Source organism: Camarhynchus parvulus, chromosome 3 (genome assembly GCF_901933205.1).
Source record: "Camarhynchus parvulus chromosome 3, STF_HiC, whole genome shotgun sequence".
In the NCBI taxonomy this organism is placed as follows: Eukaryota; Metazoa; Chordata; class Aves; order Passeriformes; family Thraupidae; genus Camarhynchus; species Camarhynchus parvulus.
Genome location: NC_044573.1, coordinates 56494284 through 56520838, shown reverse-complemented (window position 1 = coordinate 56520838; position 26555 = coordinate 56494284). Strand labels below are relative to the sequence as shown.

At 39.8% G+C, this 26555-nt stretch overlaps 1 protein-coding gene across 1 annotated transcript; it reads left to right on the top strand.

Annotated features, from left to right (window-relative positions):
- Window positions 1–921: 921 nt before the first annotated feature.
- On the top strand, window positions 922–22975 carry LOC115902376 (plasminogen-like). The gene is made up of 19 exons (XM_030945826.1): window positions 922–983; window positions 4147–4282; window positions 6462–6568; window positions 9419–9533; window positions 10382–10521; window positions 11137–11257; window positions 11389–11507; window positions 12384–12546; window positions 13057–13187; window positions 13948–14113; window positions 14899–15065; window positions 15977–16125; window positions 17572–17665; window positions 19217–19337; window positions 20071–20145; window positions 20491–20631; window positions 20959–21065; window positions 21900–22045; window positions 22814–22975. Exons 1-19 carry the CDS (start codon window positions 935–937, stop codon window positions 22973–22975), a joined length of 2409 nt encoding a protein of 802 aa, XP_030801686.1. The 5' UTR covers window positions 922–934.
- The last annotated feature ends 3580 nt before the right edge of the window (window positions 22976–26555 follow it).

Here is a 26555-nt window from a genome sequence, read left to right as displayed (position 1 = left end):
TCATCCTATTCATTCATTCATCAAATGTGCTAGTGACTGCCTCTGGTGAGTCCCTAGCACATTTGATTCAGTAAGTTGTTTGGAAGCAACACCAGAGAGTTAACATACTAGAGAAGCCATGAAATGGGGCTGCAGTGCAACTCTTCCAAGGTAAAGGCTGCTTGGGAAATACAGAGTGAGCTGATGTTGAAATCAGGATAACACACAGATGAGCAAAGTCTGACACCCTTGCTGGGCGAGTTTGTGCATGCAGTGTCAGGTTAAATGTCTGGTAAGGAAGAGCACTAAATTGCTATCTGTGATTCTTAAACCTAATGTTTAAAGTTCAGAGTATCCTCTCAAATCTAAAGTTTAAATGAAATTAAGTCCTACTCCCAAATAGAAGAAAAAAAAGAAAAGTATAATCCAAGGAGACAGCAGAAAAGGATTTCTTTAATAAATAAGTAAAATTAAACTATTTTACAGAGTTAATATCTGAATCTTATAATCATGCTTACCATGAGATTAAATAGAAGTTGCTCCTTGTAAATCAATACAGACATGCATGGCTGAATTTACTATTGGAACTCTAGTGTCAAGAGAAATTCAGATCCTGCCTGGACGTATGATTTCCCATGCTTTCCAGCAATATTATTCCTGCTTTTTCTCTAGTAGAGAAAGACCTAACCATTTGAGAACGAAATATATCCTGCAAAACAAGAAAGTGCCTTTGCATTTAATAGCATCCAGTAGGAATGATTGAATCTGATTTGGTAATCCATCCAATTCAAGGTTGTTTGAACAGCCACAGCACGGCAAGGGGGGAGCAGCATGGGAGAATGATTAACTTAATCCTCCTGCCTTGTTTGTTTGATGCTGCCTCACTCCAGTGCAAGTCAATAAAACTTTGAGCACCGACACACACAACTTCCAGCACCCTCCAAGCTGGCCCAAAATGGGGATTAGCAAAGCTGCCTTTCTCCTTCTGTTCTTTCTCAGCTCAGGTAAGAGTCCTTTGCCTTCTGCTTGCCTGGGTGAGGCTGGGGCCAGACCCTTGCAAGCTCCATGTGAGGAAGGTAGGTCCCCAAATCCCTGCATCACAGCTCCCCTGGATGATGATGGATTTGGGGCTTGCTGGGCTGCAAGAGCTGCTGCTGAGCAGAGTGAGAGCTGTCATTGCTCCAGGGCTGTGTTCATTAGAGACACCAGAAGAGGAGCAGCCTTGGTGCTGCATGGGCACTGATGGCTCCCAGCAAACGTTTCCCCTGGCCAGAGACAGGGGCACCCTTGGGGAGCAGCCTGTCAAAGGCTTGCACAAAGGCATGGCTCCCTCTGATTTCAGCAGCCTTTTGTCTTAGGTTTGGGGATTTTTTCTCTGTTATTTCCAGCCACTGTGATCCTTATTCTGATTGCTCTAAAGTTTGTTAATGCTTGTGCAAAACGGAATCATACAGGAAAGGAAAGCTTGTTCTATACACTGCAATTTTGGTCTTTTTCATAACCACATTCTTAACAGTGAATTTTTCATTCCATGTGATAGGGAGACCAAATCTGATCAATGTTAGTTTCTGCAATATTTTTGGTACAGAAAGATATTTTTGTGGAAGATAATACAAAAATTTTGGAACACTCAAGAACTGAATTGAGCTCTTTAAATATATTTATATGTGTTTCATACATGTGAGTATTCTCTGTCCTGAAAACTTTAAACTCCAGTGAACTGTGAGATTCAGACCACACAGCTTCTTGCAGGCATCTATATAACTACACAATATGTTGTGATTGTAGTAAAAAATACAGTTGTGAGTGTGCTAATGCTTATATAAAGATACAGTAAAATAGAAAAACATTTTACATATGCAGTTTTAAAACATAAGAAAAAGTAACAGTTAGGAAAATATATCCATAGATTTTAGCTGGAAATATTAGAGATGTGCCCCAGCATAAAAAAAATCTGCTATTTAATTTTTATCTTGGTTTAAATTCTAGTTTCTAAGCTTTCTTTTTGCAAAAAAAAACCAGCCCCTGTAAAATCAAATACCTTCCTTAATTAAGTAGGAATTTTATATGAGGGAGAAAAATATACAATTTGGGTGTTTATCTGAAATATTATACTTTTGTTTGCAAATCCTTTAACAAATGGTAGTAAATATTTGCATTTCTGAATAAGATAGTAATACATCTTTCTGAGACTGTAAAACATCATAGATGTAGGGAGAATGGTAGCATGAAAATGTACTGCTTTTTTACTGATTGCATATCTTCCTTTTTATTTTCCCTACAAGTAATTCCCTACCATGTAAATATAACAGAAAAGGGGAAAAATACCTTTATGACCCAAATCAATTATGGCCCTGACAATATTTCTAAAATCAAATGTTGTATTAATAGTGACAATATTGTTGCAAAATGTCAAAACAGAACAGAAATAAGTTTGCATGGAAGCTGTACCATAATAGGAATTCTGTGCTTGTTTTTCTTTTCCTTGTGGAGAGCATTGCACCATCCCTATGATATTGTCTTAACCTAGCTTAATGTTTTGTCTCAAAACTCATTTATTCTCAATATTTTTTTTTAAATAACTAGTGGAAATGTCACTGGACTCTTTTTCACTTATTCTTTGGTTTTCTAGGAGCTATCCTTTTTTTCCATGCATACTGTTAAAGTAACTGCCAACCCTTAGGGATGAGCTCTTCCTAGGGGATTTTAAATCCAGAAAAATCCCTGCAGTAACTTCTGTGCTCTTGCAATCCTATGAGAGGAAGCATAATTTGGCTTTTATCCCTATTTTACCAGCTTCAACTTGTAGATGCAAAATGATCTTTAAGAAAATACCCAATTGCAGGCTGACCTATCTCTCAAGTGAAGGAATTTAATTTAATTCTGAGCCCACTTCACACTAAAGAGTGTTACTCGGGAAAGGGAGGAGCTGTTGCCTTTCTCAGCTGCAAGGACTCCACTAAACAACCCAGTGGAGCCCCCTCTCACAGGCCATGGGTCTGAGTGGGACAAGGAGGCTTTTTGTCCCTCCTGCTGGCATTGGGCCATGGCTGAGACAGACAGGGGGCAGAGAAAGTGAAGTTCCTCTCTGCAGCATGGCTGTTGTTCCTGAGATTCCAGCCATGGTCTGGTTCATCCCATCTGCCTTTTATTCGGCAATTGCGTAAGGCCAGGCACAGAAGCACAGAGCAGGACTGAGATGTCCTGCAGTGTCCAGGGGCCAGGGTGTCTGTCAGGGGTTGAAACCCTACGGAACAGGTAACTCAGGGCCAAATGTTCGTCAGAAGAGTCATATGCTCCACTGATAAAGAAACTGTAAAAATCATAGGGCTCATGCAACTCCGTGACCCTGCAGCTGGAAGTCATGAAAATCACTGTGCTATGCACTAATTCTAAGATTGCAGAGCTGTAACAGGAAAATACTAAATGCCAAAGTCCTTTACAAGAAGAATTGTTCTTGAACAGTTTTTGAGTTTACCATTAAACATAGCTGTACTTTTTAGTATCCTATATATTTGACATGCAGCTGCAGCCCAGGGGTTGTTAGGTGAATTTATTTACCAGTTTAGTGTCTTGTCTTAATTCATTGCAATGGAGGGAAACAACTGCCGCCTTGACTATTAAGTAAATTCAGTAAAGAGTTATTACAAAAATGACAAACTTAACATCTGACAACCCCAGTGACTGAGGATGGTTTGCTTCTTTTAAGAGTAGGAGCCTTTGAAAGGAGGTGGCTGATAAATCTGAAGTTATTCCATGTGGATAGATGGACAGCAAAGGACAAAATGTTGTTTCACATCTTTCTTGAGCCCCATTTCTCCGCTTTGTCCAAAGTATGCTTGGCCAATATTTTCTTTCTGAGACACCTCACTTTTGTTTGCTCCTTGGGTCATCTTTTGTGGTGCCATTACTTTATACCATAGGTTTGTGTTATCACTGTTCAAGCCATTTCTCTGTCCTGCCTTACACTGGGTTTTCAGTGGTGATGCCTTTTGCCATACCAGGAAGGCATTTTAATTTACCCATATTTTGTCCCCATTAACCCAGCTATTCCAGTAATTAAATGGTGATGTCACATGGTTAGGTGGCAAAGAATTTAATGTGCAAGTTTGAAATAAATAAAATCTTAATTCCCATTTTCACTCCTTTCTCTCTTTTTCCTTTTAGTGCAAGGAAGCGTTCTAGACCGCTATGTGAGAACAGAGGGAGCTTGGTTGCTCAACCCAATGAAGCAAGTTTATAGAGCAAATAGTGATGAAGAATGTGCAGAGAAATGTGAAACTGAAGAAAAGTTTCCTTGCAGGTAATTTCCACTGGTTCCCACATATATCTTTCATTGTAAGTGATGGAACAATATGCCTTTTTTATCCACAGTCTGAACTTTCAAGGGTTTTCTTATGACTTTGTGGGGGTTTGAGGTTTGCTGGAAAAACAAAAAATGTACACAAACAAAATGCCTGGGGCATATAGATGAAGACAGAAAAAATAGAGAAATTAAGAAAGTTATGTTGAATTTTTATTGAAAAACATTACAGTATCTTGATGCACTTGACATGCTGCAAACAAACTTGGCATGGTTTTATCAAGACTCTTGCACTCCTTCTGCAACAAGGAGTCATAATTAATGTCTTGGAAATTTAGGATAGCATTGCTTATTTTCATCGCAATGCCTATCTTGCAGATAAATCCATTATTCAGAATTTTACTAGAATTTGGACTTAGGTAACTGCTATTTACTTTGAGAAGGAGATGGCCACCTAAACCTTAATGATTCTAAACCCTTTCAGCCAAGTCCTCTCACTGCACTTGCATTAACCAGGCTCAAGGGGCTAGAAAGCGTGAAAGGTGTTGATGAACCTGTATTATTGGTCTTTGCTCAGGTTTCTGTCCCACAGGAGCCCATTGCTCTGAGCCTAAGGCTGCTGGATCTCCTGTGCCAAAGCCTTGCACAGCCCACTGAGCTCCAGCAGTGTAGCAGGAAACTGGGGCAGTGAGGAGAGATGTCCATTGCTGTGGTGGGAGGCAGTCTGCACATATGGGGCAGAGGGGTTGTCTCTTCCAGTGTAGCACTTCTGCAGCACACCTTTCTGAACTCAGCAGAGTGATTGCCTGCAGTGCTGTTTCAGCACTTGGTTCTACTCAATGCTTTTATTCAAGGCAGGGATACAATGGTACTGACTTCTTAAATGTGTTTTGTAACTTTGGGTTTTAACTCCAAAGAGAAAATGAGACTTGTTCTAAAAATGTGTAACCCTGAAGGAGGACAGGGGTCTGCTGACTGTATGAAATACCACCAATTGCCCTTGATCCACCAGCTTCACTCTGAAACCCACAAAGAGGGCCGAGCTGCAGTAGCACATGGTTCAGGATAGTAGGGAGGAAGGCAGAGAGGGCAAGTCTGTATATTCAGATTATACATTTACAGTTGGCAGGGAATTCATGTTCCCTTTTGAGGCATATTCAGGCACAGTATCATTCTTTAGCTTCTGCCCTGGGGTCTAAGCCTGCCATCACTTGGCACTGGAATGACATCAGGTTAATGCCTCCTTAATTAATTACGTGATATCTATTACAATCAAGCAAGAACAGGTGCTGTCTGGCAGAAGGGATTTGAGGGAAGATAAATGTTAGGTAGAGCTTAAGACCAGCACTGAGCTTAAGGGCAGCACTGCAGCATCCTGACATTAATTCTTCAGACCAATGTATTCAGATCAATACTTCAGACTTATTATCCCACCTTAGAAGTGGATTGGGCCGTGCTCCTTAGTTACTTTCCTACTTACAAATTTAACATTACTGACAGCTTAATTGGCTTAACTGGGCATAACAGCTTTCTTGTTACCCATTGAATGCCATGCTGCTATTGCTCTTCTCTTTTTGGTCCCAAAAAGCAAGCTGTAGGAATTATTTTGCCTGTCAGAAGGTTTCCTTAGATGCTATTCTAGAGGCTACGCCTTCTGCTTCAGTTTTGCAGTTTACAAAAGGCTATGATTTATGGAGTGCTTACTCTCATAAGAGTTACCACAAGATAATTTAAGGTCCTGGACTGTGTTTTACCTGCTCCTTGGTGACTGCTGTATACTGTGGAGTGTCTAACTCCTTGAATGACTGCTTATATTTTTTTAATTAGGTCAAGGTGCCTTGTGTATATATCCCCTTCAACATGGTCTCTTGAACCTCTGGCAAGTTGTAAATCCCTTGTTATAGTTTCTTCTTGTAGATCCCTTTCAGCCTAGGTTTGATATGAACACTTAGAAGTGATAATTACCACTGAAAATGTGAGCTGTAATACTCAGTGATTTGAAATATCAGTCTTAAATATTGATATTGTCTTAAATATAAAAATCTGAATCTCAGTCTTAAATATCGCTGAACTGTAGTGTTTGATGAAATGACAACTGAATACTCAAAAATGTTTTCAGGAAAATAAGCATATATTCTGTATTGTTTCTTACATTGCTCTCTACTCTTAAATTTGACAGGGCCTTCTTATTTACCAGTAAAGACCAGCAGTGTTTAACATTGACTGAGAACACCAAAACAGCAATGATATTCAGAAGAGCAAATGCAGTTCTTTATGAAAAAAGAAGTATGTCTATATCTTTTTTTATGTTATTGACTGTGTTTCTGATAAAAATTATCTGTTTTTATAGTATTTGTATATTGTTGTATGATGTTCACACTCTTCAGTTAATTAATTTGGTGACATTTTTATCCCATTCTTCTTTTTATTATATCATTAATTGACATGGTGAATTTTTGTGTTCCCTTTTTTACATGTTTTATGAATATTTTAATCATAGATGAGGATTATTTGACAGAAATGGTCTCAAATTCTTTCTGAAGATAAGTGTGTCTCTGAGGAATGGCAGCTATCCAATTTTTTATTCTGTTTCAAAAATTCTCACCTTATGCCAGATGCAAGGAAACAATTGGATTTTGAGACTATTTTTCAATTACATTATCAAGCGTGGAGCTCTTGCTGTACACAGGGAAGAAGGAATGAGGTTTATTTTTAATGTAACATAAATTTCATTGTGCTGTTCACTTATTTTAATAATACAGTAATGCTTGACTTTAGTAATAGAAAATGAACCAGGTTCTCAGCTGCGGAAAATCATGGAGTGGTTTTGATGGGCCAGTTTCTAAAGGAAAAGGCAAGAATCTCAATAACTTGACAGTAAAGACCCATGAGCTCCAGAGAAATGCATCTTTACTTCTCTCTTGACCTTGGTGGCTTATCCCTCCCTGTGGGCTAGACAATGCTGTGTCTGTAGCAGCTGCAAGGAGATTTTAGATAGTAGTTCAACAGCTTTAGCAGGATTGCAGCCGAACATCCAAATGAGGTTTTGTTCAGGCACTGTGGATAAGTGCCTGATAAGGAAGATAAGGAGGTAATTTTTCACAGAAAGGTGTGTAAGTACTGAGCCACATTGCCCAGAGAGGCTGTGGAACCTTCACCATTGCAGATATTGGCTGGCCAGAGCTCTGAGCAGTCTCACTCACCTTAGAACCTGAATGTGCTATTTCTGGGACTGTGGACCAAAGACAACTGAGGGTCCTTTTCAACCTAGTATTTTCTGAAGCCTTTGGCCTGCTGCATTTTTTCTGCAGGTAATTTAATGTTTAGAACATTAGTTCTTTCATTATACACAGAAGCAGGTGGGAATTTCCATACGTCACAATTAAGTAACACAAAGAAATCTTCTGCAGTTCTTATTTAGAAGGAAAACTGAGTGAATCAATTAAGAAGTAACAAAGCTAAAAGATTGTATGAGTTACATGTAAACAATTGTATTGGTTTCTCTTACTGCGATCAGGAGATAGATTGCAATTTTGGTTTATTTTCCAGACATCCCTTGGATTTACTGAAGTTAGAACCTGGTACTGCCTGGTACTGCAATACTCACTGGGGATTTGTTACTACATGTTTTGGGGCCATAGACATGTGTTTTAGCATCTTGAAATAACAGAAACACACCACTAAAAGTGTGAAAAACTGTTGTTTGACAAAACCTAAGTTTCCAAAAATTGCACCTCTGCCTGCAGAAACCAAAAGAAGGACCTTGGTATCATAAACCTCAAAACCACAACCTACTGTGCATGTATCAGATGCTGTCTGTGTTGCTCATTTTTGTATCTGCAGTAATTTTTTCAGTCAAAGCAATTACTTGATGAGACCTAGTTGCTATTTATCGTGTTCAACAAAAAGGATGACAATTACTATAAAACTGACAGTTTCAGAAGTTATTTTTTTAATAGTATGTGCTATAAAAGAGAAAGTTAATCTTCTCTGACTTACAGTAAAAAGTAGCAGGAATTAAAGCTGCATTTGGGAGTTGTTACCTTCATATCTGTTTGGAAATAGTTAACCTAAGGGACATGGGCTGAGTTTGGGGATCAAAGTTAGTAATTTGTCATCAGAAAGGAAAAGCCCTGAAGGTTATATAAACGGTCAAAAGTTTACACAAACAAGAAGAGTCAGCACTTGACTTATTCAATGTTCAGTGATTGAGGGGTTTAATGTTATTTTATTGCAAAATTGTTTGAGGGATCCAAATAGCTTCCAGCTAAAGTTTCTAGAGTAAACTTGCCTCTATATATACATTGAAATAAAAGCATTCCTAAGGGTGCATCTATAAATTCAGGTCTAAAATATCAGCCCTCAGAAAAGCTGAACCATATTTTGGACTCAAATATTAGTTCTTTTCAGTGTGGGCAAGACAGGTCTGTGTAAAATGGCATTATTTCTCCAGATTTCTGTTAATCTTCTGCTTGTATGTCAGCTTTGTTACAACTTTGATTCTGAGAAAAACTGTTGCAGAACTCAGTCTTTACTGAAAATTCAGTTTGTACACTACTTAAAGACACTAAGACAAACCAGGTCACAACCTAAATGACAGATTGCTTCCCCAGGGAAATCGTAAATGGGTTTCCTACTTAGTTTTCTGAGCCAGAGACACATTGCCTGACAGTGGCTGTCCCTAAACTGCAGCTGTCTTGTCTCCAGCTGAATTCAGGTGACTTTAAAGATCTGATTTTAATTACTGTGCATAACTATAATAATCTTATAGGAGGTAAGAAAAAGAGAATGTGTTTCTCTTTTGTTATAGTATGTATTTAAATGTTTAAAGTGTATTTTATTATTTAAGTCTACTATGGTGTGTTCCCAAAATAACTGGGTTTTTTTACACTTATTTCTCTGGAATTCTGGTGTAGAACTTCTTTTGCTTTCACGTACATTTTTCAGTCCCAATTAAGTTAACTTAGACATCAGCTATCTAGCAGGTTTTTACAATGTAAAATGTCTAGTTTTGAGAACATAAGAAAGTCAAAATACGATCAAACATATTTAAGTGTGCTGGCATGAAAATGGATTTTGGGTATGTTAGAATCCAGTGGATATGTTGTGATACTGATTAAGCACATATCATTTCAGTATATCTTCTAGAATGCAAGGAGGGAAACGGAGTGGATTACAGAGGAACAGAAGCCAAAACTCAGAAAGGTGTGAAGTGCCAGAAGTGGGCTGATAATGCCCCACATAAACCAAAGTAAGGTCTTTTCATATCTGTTCATATGTTTTTCTGAAATTTTGTTAAGCCATACATATGTGCTAATTTGTCTTGTAAGCAATTTTTTGGTGTTAGAAATCTCCTTATAAAATAGTTTTCTGTACCTATCCAGAATAAGATAATTCTCCAATCTGAGTTATTACTCAGAGACCTCTAAGTGATGCTACATGATCAACAGAGACACTGTCAGTCTTGGCAGTTGCATTCAAATTTTATGGGCTTTACATGAGCAAAACACTAGACAGGGAAACATCTGGTTCTGCTGAAATCAGAATTTTTCAGTAGTCTCACCAGAGCAAGAACTTCTTCTCTTTGTCAAAGGTATAACGTGGCAGATGAGATAGAGGTGCATCATTTTATCAGTGAATCCACAATTAACAAGGCAGTATTTCTTGTATTTAATAAAAAAACCCTAACTGGCTTTATTTAGTAACCTTCTATTCAGAAGCTGTAGCATTCAGGTTACAGAGACTCTCACATTTCAGCAAATATGTTCTCATTGTGTCTCCCAGGGAACATATCCCAGAGGAGGCAGCTCCCTACATGCCACATGGTAGTACCCTGCCTGAGCAATAACTGCTGGAAACCAATAGCTAAAGAAAATGCAAGTATTGAGGGCATAACTGGCCATAGAGGCACTGTATTTCCTGAAGTCTATCATTGTAGCATTTCTAATGCTTCAGCAATTGCACACAGTAACTCTTAGGGGCCCTCTAAAGACCAACATCTACAAAATTGTCCTCAGATAAAAATTTTGTTTTTAGAGCCCTGAGCTGAAAAATTGGGACACTTTCCTAATTCTGTAATCCCATTTACTTCTGTTCCAGTTACACGCCTGAAAAATATCCCAAAGCAGGACTGGAGGAAAACTACTGCAGAAATCCTGACAAGGATGAAAAGGGACCCTGGTGTTACACAACAGATCCTGATACCAGATTTGACTACTGTAACATCCCTGAGTGTGAAGGTCAGGACACACATACTGACTTCTTCCCAATTTTTTCGAGATGCGTTGAAGAATGTGAAATTATTCAGACACTTTTATTTTCAATTGAGCATTTGTTTCAAACTTGAATTTAGTTCAACACAAAATTTTCCAAAACATTTTCAACATCAACAAGAAAGATATCAAAAGACTCTGAAAACATCAACACAGAGTATTTTTTTCCCTAGATAAAAAAGGCATATGGGTGTATTGATATATCATGAAATTAGAATTGAACAAAATGACAGTTACTAGTGCAGAACTCAATAAAATGTGACAGTAGCAAAGCACAGATTTTAAATTATATATTAATAGGTTCAATTTAGCTCTTTTAAAGCCTGTAGTCTGTAATGTTGGTTTGGTTTTGGCTTTTTTTCATGCAATACTTCAACAACTAAAATGACTTTAACAAGTCGATTGTTAAAGTCATCTTACCAAGGAAACTAAGCTTTTACTTTGCCAAAAAAAATGACTCTACTTCAGCCTTGTGCTCTGATCAGGCTCTTGTGCTTCACGTGAGACAAGTGGCAATGTTTCTGGAACAGTTCATCAGAGGCTTTCTGTCTCTCTTGTCCTTACTCTGCCTTGTTCCTACAGTAGAGTGCATGCACTGCAGTGGAGAAAACTACCATGGAGTAGTTGCAACAACAACATCTGGGCTTGAGTGCCAGCGCTGGGACTCCCAGGAACCTCACTCCCATGGATACCTCCCAGAAAAGTGAGTCACGTTCTGTGATGGTCTCTTTATCACCAGTGGTGGGCTGAAGACCACCCTGCACCAGACAGGAGAATTGTTACAGCTATTAGTAGTGTATCTTAAAACCTAAAAACCTTATTTTTCTGGTTCAGTTTTCCAGAGAAGGATCTGAAGAATAATTATTGTCGTAATCCTGATGGAGAACCTCGGCCCTGGTGTTTCACTACCAGTCCAACTAAACGCTGGGAATATTGTGACATTCCTCGTTGCAGTGAGTCTGGCTTCTAGGCTTCTTCCAGTCAGAGTGGTGTGAGGATCTAGAATAAACAGAAGAGGTCCCAAAAATAAAGAAAAGTATAAAAGACAGCTGAATTTTATCTCAAAGAAAAAAATTAATCACTTTAAAATGAACTTCTGATAGCTTTATTGAGGCTAGATGTTTCTGTCATAGGCATTTCTGAAGGTTTTTTCTGGAGCACATCTCCCTTCCTTGATGTGTTTTCCTATGACCAGGCATTTCTGCTGTTTCTTCTGTTATTCCTCTTTTTATTCCAAGAAGTTTCACTCTTCCTGAAAGTACTTTGGCTTTTGTTTTGCTCTTCCAAATGAATTCTCCATCTTTTCAGTTTTCTTTTCCCCTAAAGTCCTGTCCTTGCCATTATGCTTTTCCTTGGGACTTCTCACTAGACCTCATCCTTGCTGTCTCTCACCAGTCAGAGTATGCCTATTTTACACGTGCACCTGTCTGTATCACTGATGGGCCAGACACTTTCACCCCAGTGTTCTTCACAGTATTACCACTTGCTCACTTCCCAGCTCTGTTCTGATGAGGCTGCTAGAATTTTCATTATCCTGACTTTTGTGTCCTGTCCTGTATCCTGGCTGCTGTAAAGGGGCAGATGCAAATGCCCTTCTTGCAGCCTGACTGCTTGTGAAGAACTCAAAATGGGAGAAAGAAAAGTCAAGAAAGATATCTTTAGATCTTTTATCTGCCTTTTGGACTTTTCAAATATTTTGATATTTAGAACTTATCTGCAAAGAAATCTAAAAAGCTCACTTGATTGTAAAGGTCAGAGTGGTTTGTTGGTTTAGTTTTTTACTATATCTAGAAGGCACCGATTAATTTCAGTTCCTTTTTCTGTAACAGCAACACCCCCACCACCTCCTGCCCCAGGACGCCAGTGTCTCTCAGGGAGAGGAGAAGACTATCGAGGCACAATATCTGTTACTGAATCAGGAAATACCTGTCAGCACTGGAGCTCTCAGTCTCCCCACAGACATGCTCGCACTCCTGAAAACTATCCCTGCCAGTAAGTGAAACCCCTCTGTTACTCCGTATCCATGAGAAATACCAAGTCTCAAAATTCAGTTTTCTTCATCTGTATTGCAAAGTCCTTCAGTTACACCAGCATTCACCACCTGCTGGATCTCATCTTTTCAATTTTTTCATACATTTCTTTTTATTGACTTCTTTGTTCTTGAGTACAGGTGTCTCCTCTTCTGACTTTCAAGCTCTCCTTGGCTGACTATTTCCCTCCTCATTACAGTTAAGATATTTGCTTGGGGCTAGATTCTTTCACCCTAGATTCTCTCTGTTGTGCTACTTTTGACTTCAGAGTTTTACAGTCTCCTAATTAATCCATTGCTCGTGCAGGTATCTGGTTTAGCACATCCAAAACACCAGCGAATTGCCATTATTCATGTAACAAATGGCACCAGTAAACACAACATTAAACTAGGCAGCAAGAGATTCTCCATTTGTTCATAACCCTTAATAGATTTCCAAGAGAAATTTTTATCAGTCAAGTTTTCTGTTCTAGGGGCCTAGATGAAAACTACTGCAGAAATCCTGATGGTGAGAAGAGGCCATGGTGTTACACCACCAACACAACTGCCCGGTGGGAATATTGCAACATCCCCTCCTGTGACAGTGCCAAGCCAGAGGCCCCTGGTAAGAACAGGAGACAAGTGGAAGTGAAGGGTCATCATGGTTTATTTTGAAAAATCTCATGTGACTCTGCTCAGTTGCATTGCTGCTGTCACTGTTGGCATTGCTGTGACTAGTTGAGCTCCTGGGTCTGATGTGCAGCCCAGGTTTGTGTGTGCAGTCTTGCAGCCACGTGCAGAAGGTTTTAAGTCAGCTCTTGCCTCAGATCAGGAAATTTTGCAGTAAAAGAGTCTTTTCATTTTGCCCCGTGGTGGTTACCTCTGCCAATAGATTTTTAAATGCTCCATGGAAAAGTTAGTTAGCTTTACATGCCAGTTCCTTAAAACTGAATGTGTAGCAAAAACCTAAGATAATTTAGGAGCATTGAACCAAGACTCCATAGAAAATAATGAGAAAAAAACCTCTCTTTACACAAGGTAGTCTTGTTCCCCACACAGGTGTATGGCAAAGACACAGGCAGCATCCATCCTGAAAAAATTTTGATTCGTATGCTAACTATTTGGCTTGTTATCTGAAATAAATCCCCATGTGTAACAGTAAAATTAAGTACAAGTGCTTTTAATCTAACATATAATTAAATTTTTGGAAGCATCTTTTGAAATCTTCCTTTTGATCTACTGTCTGAGAAGGATTCTGTTACAGAGAGCATGCTGTGGTGGTCAATGAAATATTCTGGCTCCTTGTTTTCTGTTGTCTTTCTATGCTCAAGTATCAATGTCAAAGAGTTAAGATGCAAGAGATTGGTTTCTGTTATTCACTACAGCTGTTGATGTGCCTGAGCAGGCTGAAGTTACAGAGGAGTGCTATCAGGGCAATGGGGTCACTTACCGTGGTACAGCTTCTTTCACTCGCTCGGGGAAGAAATGCCAGGCCTGGAGCTCAATGTCGCCGCACCGGCACAACAAAACGGCCGAGAACTTCCCCAATGCGTACGTGTGCTTCCCATTGCCAGGTTTCATTGGACAGTGGTCATTCCATTGAACTTCTTTTGATTTGCATCATCATTGCACAACAATGATAATAAAGCCGGGAAGGGAGAGTACTAGATAAAAATAATCCCTTCCTTTTCTTCTTCTTTCATCATGGAAACATTGTTTATTAACTTCATCTTGAAAGAAACCACAGGTTCCACTATTATACTTTAGACTAATTAACTGTGTGTTTCTACATTGCTTCTAAGGCAATTAATAGTTATAATAAATTTTCCCTTATGCTGAAATGAACTGTTTCCATGCATTAATTTATGATGCATATATTATGATTAATATATAAACTCATAAGACTTATGAGTTTAAGTCTTTCCTTCCTAGTCTGCAGTCATTAAAACTTTGAAGAAGGGATGGATTGTTTTCTTATTCCTAATATTTATCACTTATTTTTTCCAAAATGCAAAAAAATATTTCTTTTTTAAAGCTATTGCCGTATCTGGGAAAAAAATTATATCTTTGCTATGCATGTATGCATTTACTTATCTGGATTTTTAAATTATATTCTACTTTAAGTGTTAATCAGTGAATAAGTATTTGGCATATTTATATATTTAATGTATGTGTCCTGATTTCTTTCTGCTGTAAAAATGATTTCAACTGGCCATGACAGAATGTACATGATAAATGGTATATGCTAACTCTGAAGCAGATCTGATTTCTAAATTCTTTTGAGCTCTCCCCAGGGCAATGACATGGGTATGAATATAATATGTTTGCATTTGCAGGGGCCTGAGCCAAAATTACTGCAGAAACCCGGATGCTGACAGCCGTCCATGGTGCTACACCACTGACCCCAGTGTGAGGTGGGAGTATTGTGACCTGAAGAAGTGTGATGACCAGGGGCTACAGACTGTACCTAAGCCTCCTCAGACAGCAGAGGAAACAAACCCTGGTGAGACTACTTTCAGCTTCCCCAGAAATGCTCATAACCAGGAAGCTGGTTTTTATGGAAGCACCTTCAAGAATTTAATGAGGATGAAATACAGGAAACTCTAAATAAATACAGAATTTAATACAGTATTGTATCCACACTCAATACAGTATTAAATTTTCTGAGCATTTTTGTAGAATTTTATAGCAGGGTTTCTGCATTAGATTTTGGGCTAATATCACATCTTTTACCTGCGACATCTGGTAATATTGGAAACACAAGGAAGCAGATAGCTCTACTGTGGAAGGACAACTAGCAATGACAGAAAATGGAGCAGTGATGGCATTTTGCTGGCACCTGCTCCAAAAAGTCTTTTCCTGTGCCATGCTTTCACATTTCTAGGGTTGCACTTACCATCAAAGGACAGCTGGCTCTTTTTGATTCAGTTCAGATGCAACTCTGTTATGCAGTAGATGGTTAGAGTACTGCAGCTTTCTTTTTAAAATTTTTTTGCTATGACGTTTCACTGGTTAGAAGGTTAATAATTTTGGCTGAATACGTGTTACTGTGTTTTACCTACTGTAAAATGTGGCATTGGACAGATATCAGTGTCTTCAAGGAAAATACTTTATGGGTGCATGGTCTTTGTAGTCCTGACTTCTGGAGCCTTGAAGGATTGACTGAATGTAAGCTTCTTTTATTTGTGACTTTTGTGATCATGAAAAAAATTTTTAAGATGCAAGGAAATTAAAATATCATTGTTAGTCATCCTTGACACAATGTAGCCCTTCTTTCCTCATCTACTTAATATGTAGGATGTGTAAATTGTAGTAGTATTTCCTCAAATTCATCTCTGCTTCACCACCATCAAGTATGGACATGGCCCAACAGCTCACAGCTAACAACCATTCCCTTTCCTTCATTTTTCACAGAGTGCATTATTGAAAATGGTGTAGACTACCGTGGCACAGTGGCAAAAACTGCAAGGGGCAGGACTTGTCAAGAGTGGAGCTCTCAGAGACCTCATAGCCACGACTATTTCACTCCCACAACTCATCCAAGAGCAGGCCTGGAAAAAAATGTAAACAACTGTTCATTTAATACTTGTTGTCATTGAGCTCTTCCTGTCTTTTTCAGGGTTCCTCAGTGAGCATTTGGTGACAGGTCTTTGTTAATTTCTTTTCCTCAGTTCAATTCAAAAACCTGATCATGATAGTTCTTGCTGACATGACCAGTGTGGTCGCTGTGGGACACAGAGATGCCCAGAAGCTCCACGGAATGCTTCTGCAGCACATCCAAGGGGCTTCAGATGGGCCCTTGCTTCTCCTCACTACTGAGGACTAACCAGAGCTGGTCTGTGGGCAGGGCCTCTGTCTCCTCTGACAGAAAGAATGCCTGGGCTCATAGGGTTTCAGTAGTACCAGGGACAGGTGATGTGATGGATCCAATGCTCAGTGCAAGTTCCTTGAGATGTGTAGCTGATGGATTGTAGCCCCCCCTATGCCCCAGTAATTCCCCTTCAGCCCTCCAGCTTCTGCCACAGCCCTTTATTCAGGGCTATACATGTACCTGACCACCCTGGAAGGCAAACTTCCTTTCTAACCTGTATCTCCCTAGTCCTAACAAATGTACTCATCATGAGCTCTTTAGCCTTGTAACTTCCCATTTACGGTATTTGCCTGATTTGTGACAAGCTTTGCACATGATACAAAGATCTTTTTTGATGCTGACAGCTTGAACTATTTTTTTACCGGGTAGATGACTTTAGAACTTGCTTTAGTCAATTCTTTGATGGAATCACATACCCTGTATTGAATTCCAGATTGGGGAAACTGTCTCTAAAAAGCTGACTGTCATAAATTCTTGGTTCTTGCGCTTGTCAGGGGCTCTTGGTAGCATATATTTTCTCCAGGACATGGGATATGTTTCAGGATAGGGAAGGGAACTGGAAAAGATACCTGGTAGCATGCAGTTGTGTGAGGTGTCAGTGCTGAGCAGGGATCAGTCAGTATGCCCAGGGAAAGCCTGAGAGTGATTCAGCTAACCAGAACCTGCATGAGGGGGAACACTGCAGCCCTGCACCACCACAGGCATAATCAGGTTGAGCAAGAACAGCTTACACAGCACTCTCCTGTCCATGAGTCATGCAGCCAGAGTGGATGTGGAAAGACCTCAGGACTGATCCTACTGCAGGGAAAGCAGGAGTAAATATTTTCTGTGGTTTAGAAAGCTTCATCCAAAGTCAAGATCTCCTAATTTTTGAGACCTCAGGGATCCAAGGTTGCCCTAGTGAAGCTTAATGTCTGAAGACAGTTGAGGAAGTCTGATTTTTATTATCCTTTTCCAAACTCACAGAGCAAATGGAAAAATGAAATCGTATTTGACAAAAGGAATGGGAAGTTACTTATAAGAATGAAAATAAAAAATATTTCCTGAATTTTATTTTATTTTATTTTGTTTTGAAGCTTTAATTGGTTGGCCTTTTTATTCCCTGGTCAATAGCTGGTGCCTTTATTCTTTGTTACAGTATTGCAGGAATCCTGATGGAGATGTGAATGGACCTTGGTGCTACACAACAGACCCGAGAAAAGCCTGGGAGTACTGTGACATTCCCAAATGCCGTAAATATTCCTTTAAAGACTTGTGTCTCCCTTCCCCTTATGGACTAGTGTCCCCCTTTGCTGTACCTTTTCATAACAGCTGGAGAGTACTTGGTGTTTAGTGTGAAAGACTGATCTAAGTGCAATAGATATAGATAAGAAATGAAGGCTCTTGGGAAGTGATGTTCTCAGGGTCTCTGTCTGAAGACCTAAGACTGGTCTTCCTTGAAAGCCCCAAATGCACCACAAGATATGGAGGCCACTGAAGCTTATGGAGTTTTGTCATGTGTTTCAAAATGGGCAGTTCCAGCAGAAATTTCCCCTGCCCCAGCCTAATCTCCTGGCATAACTCTGTGTGTGGTCTTGCTGAACAAGGCACACTCTTATACCAGCAAAATCTTTGCACTCCCTGCCCATGTGGCTCTGGCTCTGTTCTGGATGACAACCAGATTGTCCCTCCTCTGAGACTGTACCATATCTGGTATCTGCAAAATGCATCTGACCCTAAATGTTTAACCAAATGCCCTTTGTCTTTGTTAGTAGTAATCAAGCTCTGAAGGAGGTGGTGCAACAAAATGTACAAGTTGAGAAAGTTTTATAACATTTTGGTTTCCAGTCCTTTCATGTCTATCAACAACAAAAGCTATGCTAGGAAGAGAGGTAGCTCTCAAAAGAAGGGCGAATTTCTTGCTGCTTTATCCCCTCAGCAGTAAGCAGCAGAAAATGTGCTCAGATCAAAACCAAAAAATGGAGCAAACAAGAAAAAGAAAATTGTTGTTGTAAACACACTGGACCTGTGAAGTAATACTGCAGTGAACATGTTGGGCTGGGAGTCTTAAGGAAAAAAAATCACATTTTCACATCACTATTGTATTGTATTTTGATGATCCATTTCTTCTTTAAATTAGTACTGGAGTTTTTTTGTTGAGAAGGTAATCTGAGGAACAGAGGAAACATGGCATTTGCTTTAAATTTCATTAGTTAGCTCTTTTTGCTGACAAAATTCTAAATTCCATGTTGATAAGACTCAGTTCACCAAGGCCAAATAGAACTACTTTTTTTAATAACTCAGAGAGATCTGAAGTGCCTAAGATAAGAGTTGACAAATTTTTGTTCCTCAGAGACAGCATTAGAATTTCACAAGATTGGTTTAAAACATCTGCCAGTGCAGCTTCTGCACTGCTGATGTCCATAAGAGACCATTTAAAAATGGTTATAGAATTTATTTCTTGTTTCTCTCTCTTTTCTTCTCTTTCCCCTTCTGTTTTTGTTTTGGGTTTGTTTGGTTGAGGTTTTTTCTATCTGACTGTAGACTGTAGAGCTACTTGTGTGTAATTTGCTGGCCACTGAGAACTGTATGTGAAAAAGAAGAATTTACTAGGTATTTTTAGGGGTTCCAGATGAAGGTAACCTAACAAAATATATGTGATGTATGGTATAGAATTACTTGAAGAAAATCAGAAGCTGAAGTGACAAATGTAACAGGTTCACCTTCTAGTTCACTGAGTTCATAGTGAATATATAGCAAATCACTTAAGTTCCCTACAGTGATGTTTTTTTCTTATTCTGAAGCTCCTCCTCAGTATGAATGTGGGAAATCCAAGTTCAGACCAAAATTGTGTGCTCAAAGGATTGTTGCAGGGTGTGTTTCACACCCACACTCCTGGCCCTGGCAGATCAGCCTCCGTACCAGGTAAGGTTATTCCCCATTACATTGGACTCTACATGCAAAGAAACCTGGCCTCTCATACAATGTTCAGGCATTCCAAACTTGATTTCAATTTAAAAATAGCTCAAGGCTAAACATTGTGCATGCTATTCTTAAAGAAGGTCATTTAGACAACCAAGAGCATTCTATTTTGTGACAAGTAGTGAGATGATCAATTGTTAATTGTTAATTTCAAGAACATTTTCAGTAGAAGGCAGAATGACTTTAAACCTGTCACTATATTCTACAACAGAATCAGTTTCCAATGAATTAAAAGCAACAGTATGGCTAGTACACCTCTTGATCAGTCCTTCCATGTAAAGATTTGATCCTACTGGCAAAATTATTAATAAAACTGGGAATCAAGCCCACTTGCAGAGCTTTATGACTGTGATTAGAGCTAGAAAAAGTCAAAATCTCTAAAATGGTGAACCTCACTGCACACAGGGTTTTTTCCAGTAATAGAAACACTGACTAAGAATGAAGATCTAGGTGTTTTCATACAAGGCCTCCTAAAAATGTCCACGGACTCTTACTATCATTGTAAGAAGCATTATTCTAGGAAAGCAGAACATTTCTTAATGAAATTGTGGAGTAATGTCTTTAGTTTGTAAAGGCAGACATGTTGGAAATATTACCTGATAAATTACTGGGGAAGTAGGATTAACTTCCCCATCTTAAACCACTGCCCTTTTCATGACATTTTGCTCTATTACAGTTATGGCTTGCATTTCTGTGGGGGAACTCTGATAGATCCTCAATGGGTTCTTACTGCTTCCCACTGCTTAGAAAAGTAAGTATCTATTACAGTCTCCACCAGCAACTTCTTACACAAGATAGAAAAAAACAGGAGAAACAAGAGACCTAATAACTAACCCGAGCTGGTTGCAAACAGCTTGCAAGCAGTCAAGAATTGAGCTAAGTCTATTTGTCATTCATTAAAGCTGAATTTTGCCCGTAAAGCAGAGTGACAGTGATAACTCCTGCCAATTTGATTTCATGTGCCATTATATGGGATTAAGTTTACTCCAAAGCTGGCTATCTGGCTTTGACAGAGCAAGGTGCTCAGTAACATTGCAAGTGGTCTCTGTTCTGGTTGTGTATTCATCAGCTCACCATGTGCAATCCTTTCCAATAGGTCCTCACGACCAGCTGCATATAAGGTGTACCTTGGATTACACAGAGAACTGGCAACAGAGCCATCAGTACAAATCCGTGATGTGGAGAAGTTGTTCAAGGAGCCACGCAGAGCAGATATTGCTCTGCTGAAACTGAGCAGGTACCTTCTTCCCTGAGGCAGTCTTTGTTCTGATGGGACAAGATGACTAAAAAGTGGTCGCTGGTGTTGTAGAAATGAGTGTTTCTGCATACTCTGTGTTCAATTAGTGATTTGAGACCCCCTTTTTCTTCCCTTTCTGCAGAGGCTCCCAGGTTTCAGAAAGGGAAGGGCTGCCTTTGGGAGGGGAGGAAGGCTGGGGACCTCAGCTGAAACTAAGGATTTAAATTATAAAAGGCTAAATATATATAAAATCTTTTTAGAAACCTGAATTAGAACCTAGTATTAAGTATAATTGTGCTAATGATTGTTCCTCTTTGTTCATTTCAGACCAGCAGTCATTAATAATCATGTAATCCCAGTTTGTTTACCAAAAGAAAACTCTGTGTTAGGAGGAAGAGAGGAGTGCTATGTGACAGGCTGGGGGGATACAAAAGGTGAGACAGCATTAACACATTTAAAAGCTCCATGTTTGCAGACTGGTGTATACTTGTATCCAAAGTGTGCCCTCTCTTGTGCCGCACACAAGCTATTGATGAAAAACTTGTTTCATCAAAATTCATCAGGTGCTGCCAAACTTCCCACTGTCTCTCTAATTCTCCTAAATCGTTCGATGCCAGGTAAACTGAAACCCTCCAAATAGATGCTGCTACAAGAGGAGAAGCAGAGCTGAGTCACTTCTCTCTCAGTCCAAATGCTTTTCCCCAAAGTGGGCTTTTGCCCAGTTGGATGGAAAGTTTTTCTAGATTTAGGTTATTTCTTAATCACGTAAATGTGACTTTTCTCATTCTCTTGATGGATTCTTCCTCCCAGCCAGGCTGGTTTGCATCTCACACAAATAAAACCCTCAATTTCAAAACCTGTCACTCTGTCTTGGTTCAGAAGTGCCCTGGTACCTTCTCTGCCTCCTTGCCCATCATGTCATTTTCAACTGTTTGCTTCCTACCTAATTTCTTCCGCACAAAATTCAGATATAGGGAAATAAAATGGCTTGGGAATGACTCCCACAAGTTTCTATGGGTACTGGATCCACATGGATGTACTGTGTGAACAGGAAGGTCAATGGTGGGTGGTAGAAGGTGATAAGTACCATAATACTGACAATAGTGCTTACTGATTTTGGTATATCTTCATATTGGGCCTGGGAAGTGAATGCATAGTGCACACTATGTTGATTTTACTGCTTATCCATATCCTGATATTTGTGTGTTGTGAATATGATAAATACCTTTGTTATTTGTTCTTTTTTCATCTCATTTTTATTTGCAAAGGTACTCCTGGTCAGGGCTACTTAAAGGAAACTGGTTTTCCTGTAATTGAGAATAAAATATGCAACCGCCCTGAATTCTTGAACGGTAGAGTTAAAAAGCACGAGCTCTGTGCTGGGAATATTCATGGTGGCACAGATACCTGCCAGGTAAGTCTGTCAGCATGAGAGTCACTTGTAAGCACATTCAGATCAAATAGGGCATTGTTTTTTGGGCTTTAGATGCCCAGAATTATCCTTGGGGTGTTACCACACCACATGTATCTGAGTTGAAAAATACCCATGGATTCTTCTCTTTCCCTGCTCCCTTGTCTGCTGCTGGGAAGTGGGGCAATTTTTCAGATAAGCCTGAACTCCAGAGCACATGGTAACACACAGCTGCACAAGTCAGGTGTGTGGAAGCCAATTTAGAATGACAAAAGGTCTGATTTTCTTTCCCCAGGCCCCCTTGCTAGCCTCAACCAGATTACCTCCAGTGTCCAAGCTAGCTCAGTTAACAGCATCTCAGTTAGCAGTCAAGGAAGGATGCAGTGGAACCTGCCATGCAGGCAAAACAAGGGCCAAAGGAACTATGAACATCCAAGTATCAGTGCCACTGGATCATCTAGTAATAACAGAAACCCATGAAGAGCTCAGAGAAGAGACTGAGGGAGGAGGCACAGTTTAATTAACAAGGGCAATCAGATTATTTTTCAGTAAATCCCCTTACTTCAAAAATAAATGTAATGCCTGGGTGACATGAAGAGGGCTTTTATTATAAAAGTGTTCAACAAAATGCATGGAAAACTCTTGCCTTGCTGAAATTCCAGTGTTCCCTATAATTACTGTGTCCTTTGCATGTAGGAGGTACTTCTGTTCTGTGCCTCCTGTGGGAAGGGTCTGTCCAAGAAGGAATCATCCTGTTCTTTTGCTGTTTAGGGGGACAGTGGAGGACCTCTAGTCTGTCTGGACCAAGATAAATTTGTCCAACATGGAGTCACCTCTTGGGGCCTTGGCTGTGCTCAACCCATGAAACCTGGTGTTTATGTTCGAGTCTCCAACTATATTCCTTGGATTAAAAGTGTGATGGAAAGCAACTGATCCTGGGTATGGACTGCCCTCTCCTGGAAAGCAGCATGCACGTCAGAAATACAAGATTCCAAGTGCAATATTAAAGCTACAATCATTCATAAGAAAGCAAAATAAATATGATCATCCATTTTAAATTGCTATAAATTAGTAGTCATTGCCAAGAAGCCCAGCTGACAGTCTCTTACCCTGTTTCTATATGTTCTATAGTTTGTTTGCTATGTCTGACAATAGACCTACCCACCTCTGAAATACATGTTGAAAATTCCAACCTTAACTGTAACTGGACACCTGCATTTAAATTTTTTTTAAGCTCTACAATGATGTTTTCTTTTAAGGTCCTCATTTTCAAGATGTTCTGCTTCTAACATGTGAAGAAATGAGAATACTTTTTATTTTCTATGAGTTGCCTGAATCTATTACCAATTTGATGCTACGAACCAAAGAAGAATCTCACAGTACATATCTTATATGCCTGTGAAGTTTTATTAGTTATATCTGATAGCATTAAATACATGGGATGGGAAAAAAAGGAAGGAAACACCTTTGATTTGTGTTTTCATATTTTTTATCATCAAGGAAAAACATGTGTCACAAAGGTATAAATGTTGCATCAAAGATATAAAACAGTGAATAAAAAAACAGCCTCATCCTGAAGTTAGTCCCTAGTAAAGAAAATAAAAGAAAACAGCTATCAATAGGTACCACAAATAGTGACAATGCATCTACATATTATAAAATTGTATAGCCATAGTACCCATTTATTTATTTGTATAACATCATCTGACTAAATAATTGTTAGATGTACATTTTTCTCCTCTAAAAGAAGATGATGTACACATGTGGTTATAGGGAGTGTAAACTTAAACCTTTTGAAATCCTTTCCAGGGAAATCTTGACTCATGCTAGCCAAAGTGAAGCAATTGCTGACTATGAACTCCTGCTTACATCCTCCCTCTCTGGCAGAGAAAGCAGGGAGCTCCCTACAGGCATCTGGAGACCCCCAGCTCTGCACGGGGTCCTTCTGGCATCCCCAGGGTGTGCTGAGGCTATTCCAAGCAACACAGCTACTTCCTGGGGTGGGATTTGTCCTGTCCATTTTCTGCACTCCCAGACAAGCCAATCTGCATGTCATTTTAAAATTTTCTTTATTTTTTTTGCAAGCTTGCACATGCAGAAAGGATGTGTTGCATCCTAGGAGTTTTGGTTTGGTTTGGTTTTTTCTGCCAGTGCCTTAAAGGGAGATGAGAACTATTAAGCATAGTTAAGTGGCAGGGTGATTTCTGAAGCTTCTACATCTGGAGTCTGATTCTGGGAGAGGAAATCATCTCAGGGCATTGCCTTCCTGAGCAGGAGCAGCTCTGATAAGGCACACACCACCCACCTGTCTGGTCAGAGGGATCCACTGAGCACAAATACCATCCTGCATATTTTCCATATATATCCACTTTGGTCATTAAGCCAGCCAAGAGATTTGTACAGTTCTTCCCTGACAACAGAAATTCTGTGTTGCAGCTTGGGCTTTGATTTGTTAAGCTCTTCAGATGTGAACTCTTGAAGGCATGATTAATCCCTGGCTTATAGACAGAGAAACCATTGGCCCTGCTCTCCTTGCCAAGCTGGCTAGAAATGCCTGGATATGCCTGAGGGGCCACAGAAGTCCCACCTCATAACGCTTCAAACAGTGCCAGTGGTGATCCTTCCCTTCTGCAAGACTGTCAAGGGCAATAAAAATTGTCACTTTTTGTGGTAACCCTTTGCACAGACTGGATAAAGTAATCCAGCACATGTAGTGGCAGTGGCACATTTGACCCCAAATAGCACTTCCATCTGTTTGTTGGTCCAAGAAAATTCTTTGCCAACAGGAAAAACACAGTTGGGTTTCTGAGGACACATTGTTTGCGTGCCTGTGGTGATGGTACAGTGACACTTTATCTCTTGAGTACCTCACATCTCTCACTGTGCCTCTGGAGGACACATGTGCAGGACAATTATAGCTGACAGAGTTCAGGCCCTCAGTGAAGAGGTGCCTCTCACTGAGTGAGCTGGTCACAACAGCCATTTTGGTGTCAACACATGCATCTTAGGAGAACACTGCTGTGCTTCCTGAGAAGCTGGTAGGACTTTCCGGTAAGTATTAAGCAGTTTGAGGCACGTATGAATTTAGAATAACTTTTTTTTTTTAACAAGCAGCCTGTCCTGTGGTCTGCTTGCCCAAGCGCATCCACCTCCATGCAGCTGGTTTTGCTTGGGGTTCTCCCTCACTGAAGCTGTTCATCTGGTACCACCACCTCCTCTGTCATCTCTCGCCCACAAGAGTGTAACCCCACCATTACCAGGCTGCTGGTCATGCACCGTGTTACACACCCACTACACCTTCAGGAGGCAACACAAAGTCTCACAGAGATGGAAGGGTTTTTCAACGTACAAAATCCCTGTTAGGGATAAGAGTTAGCACAAAAGCAATGACCAAATACAAACTCCACCTGAAGTTGCTTAGCACTACTAGATTAGAAGTCAAAACATATGCATAGGCTTTTTTATGCTGTCCTTTACAAAACAAATTTTTAAGAAATAAATATGTTCAAACTTCTGACACCGCCGCAAGCCATTTTACCTACTGAAACTTATCACTTACATTATCTTTTGATCAACACATAATGCTATGCAAAACAAAGCATAATCTGAAAGGAGGAAACAAGTCTTTGCGTCTCTCATTTCTCAATGCATTTTAGCTGTTCACAAGCTGAAGAAGCTGTCAAATATTATTCACATTTATTTGGAAAGCTGTAGCTTTAAAAGATCTCTGCAATCTTTCTAAAGCTGCTAGTGTTTAAGACACCAACTAAAAAAAAAACACACACACAAAGAAGAAACACTAAATGGAAGAGGGTGGTTCAGCTCACCCAGCATCACATGTGATCACTTCACCCTGGTTCTCCAAGGTGCCTTCAGTAGGGGCTGGCTGGGCTCAGTTTTGTAGCTGGGGGTCTCACTGAGACACAGCATCTGGCCAGTGCAAGTCCATAGCTTCCAGTTCAGGGCTCGTGTCTGCCAGCCAGCCTTGGGCCATCATCTTCAGCTATCTACAGAAGATTGTATTGTCTAGGAGAAGTTTTCTCCTTGTAGCAGTATCTCCAGTTTTGTGTGTTGTCTTCTAGATTAGCCATATATATTGTGAGATATTAATTTAATTTCATATCTCTAAGTCATTACTGACTTTTGCTAAGCATACCTTTGACCTTTGCTATGCCTCAGAGTAAGTTAGAAACAGCCTTGAAAGACAGGCCTTTATCACTAACTGCCTAAAGTGTTCAAACATTAGGCTGGCATTATTAAAGGTCCTGTTTTCCTCCAGAAGGGCTGGTGATAAAGGCAGTTGCTGGGAAAAGGCAGGGAGAGTTCGGAATTGCTGAAGAGCACAATATATTCCTCACCATAGGAAATCCTCCTGGGCTCCTAGGATGGTGAGACTGGAGCAGTGATCATTCATTTTCACTGACTGTACCATAGTGCTACTGATTTGTGGTATGAGCCTTCCAAACTCAGTCCTATAGTTGCTTGTGCCAAACATGTTTTTTTGTGAGCTTAT

Excerpts from the sequence above, each read along its gene's own strand:
- LOC115902376 (XM_030945826.1), top strand. The coding sequence starts at position 935 with ATGGGGATTAGCAAAGCTGCCTTTCTCCTTCTGTTCTTTCTCAGCTCA. Across the intron at positions 984-4,146 it reads TCTGTTCTTTCTCAGCTCAG|TGCAAGGAAGCGTTCTAGAC; the intron begins GTAAGAGTCCTT and ends TTTTCCTTTTAG. Across the intron at positions 4,283-6,461 it reads GAAGAAAAGTTTCCTTGCAG|GGCCTTCTTATTTACCAGTA; the intron begins GTAATTTCCACT and ends TAAATTTGACAG.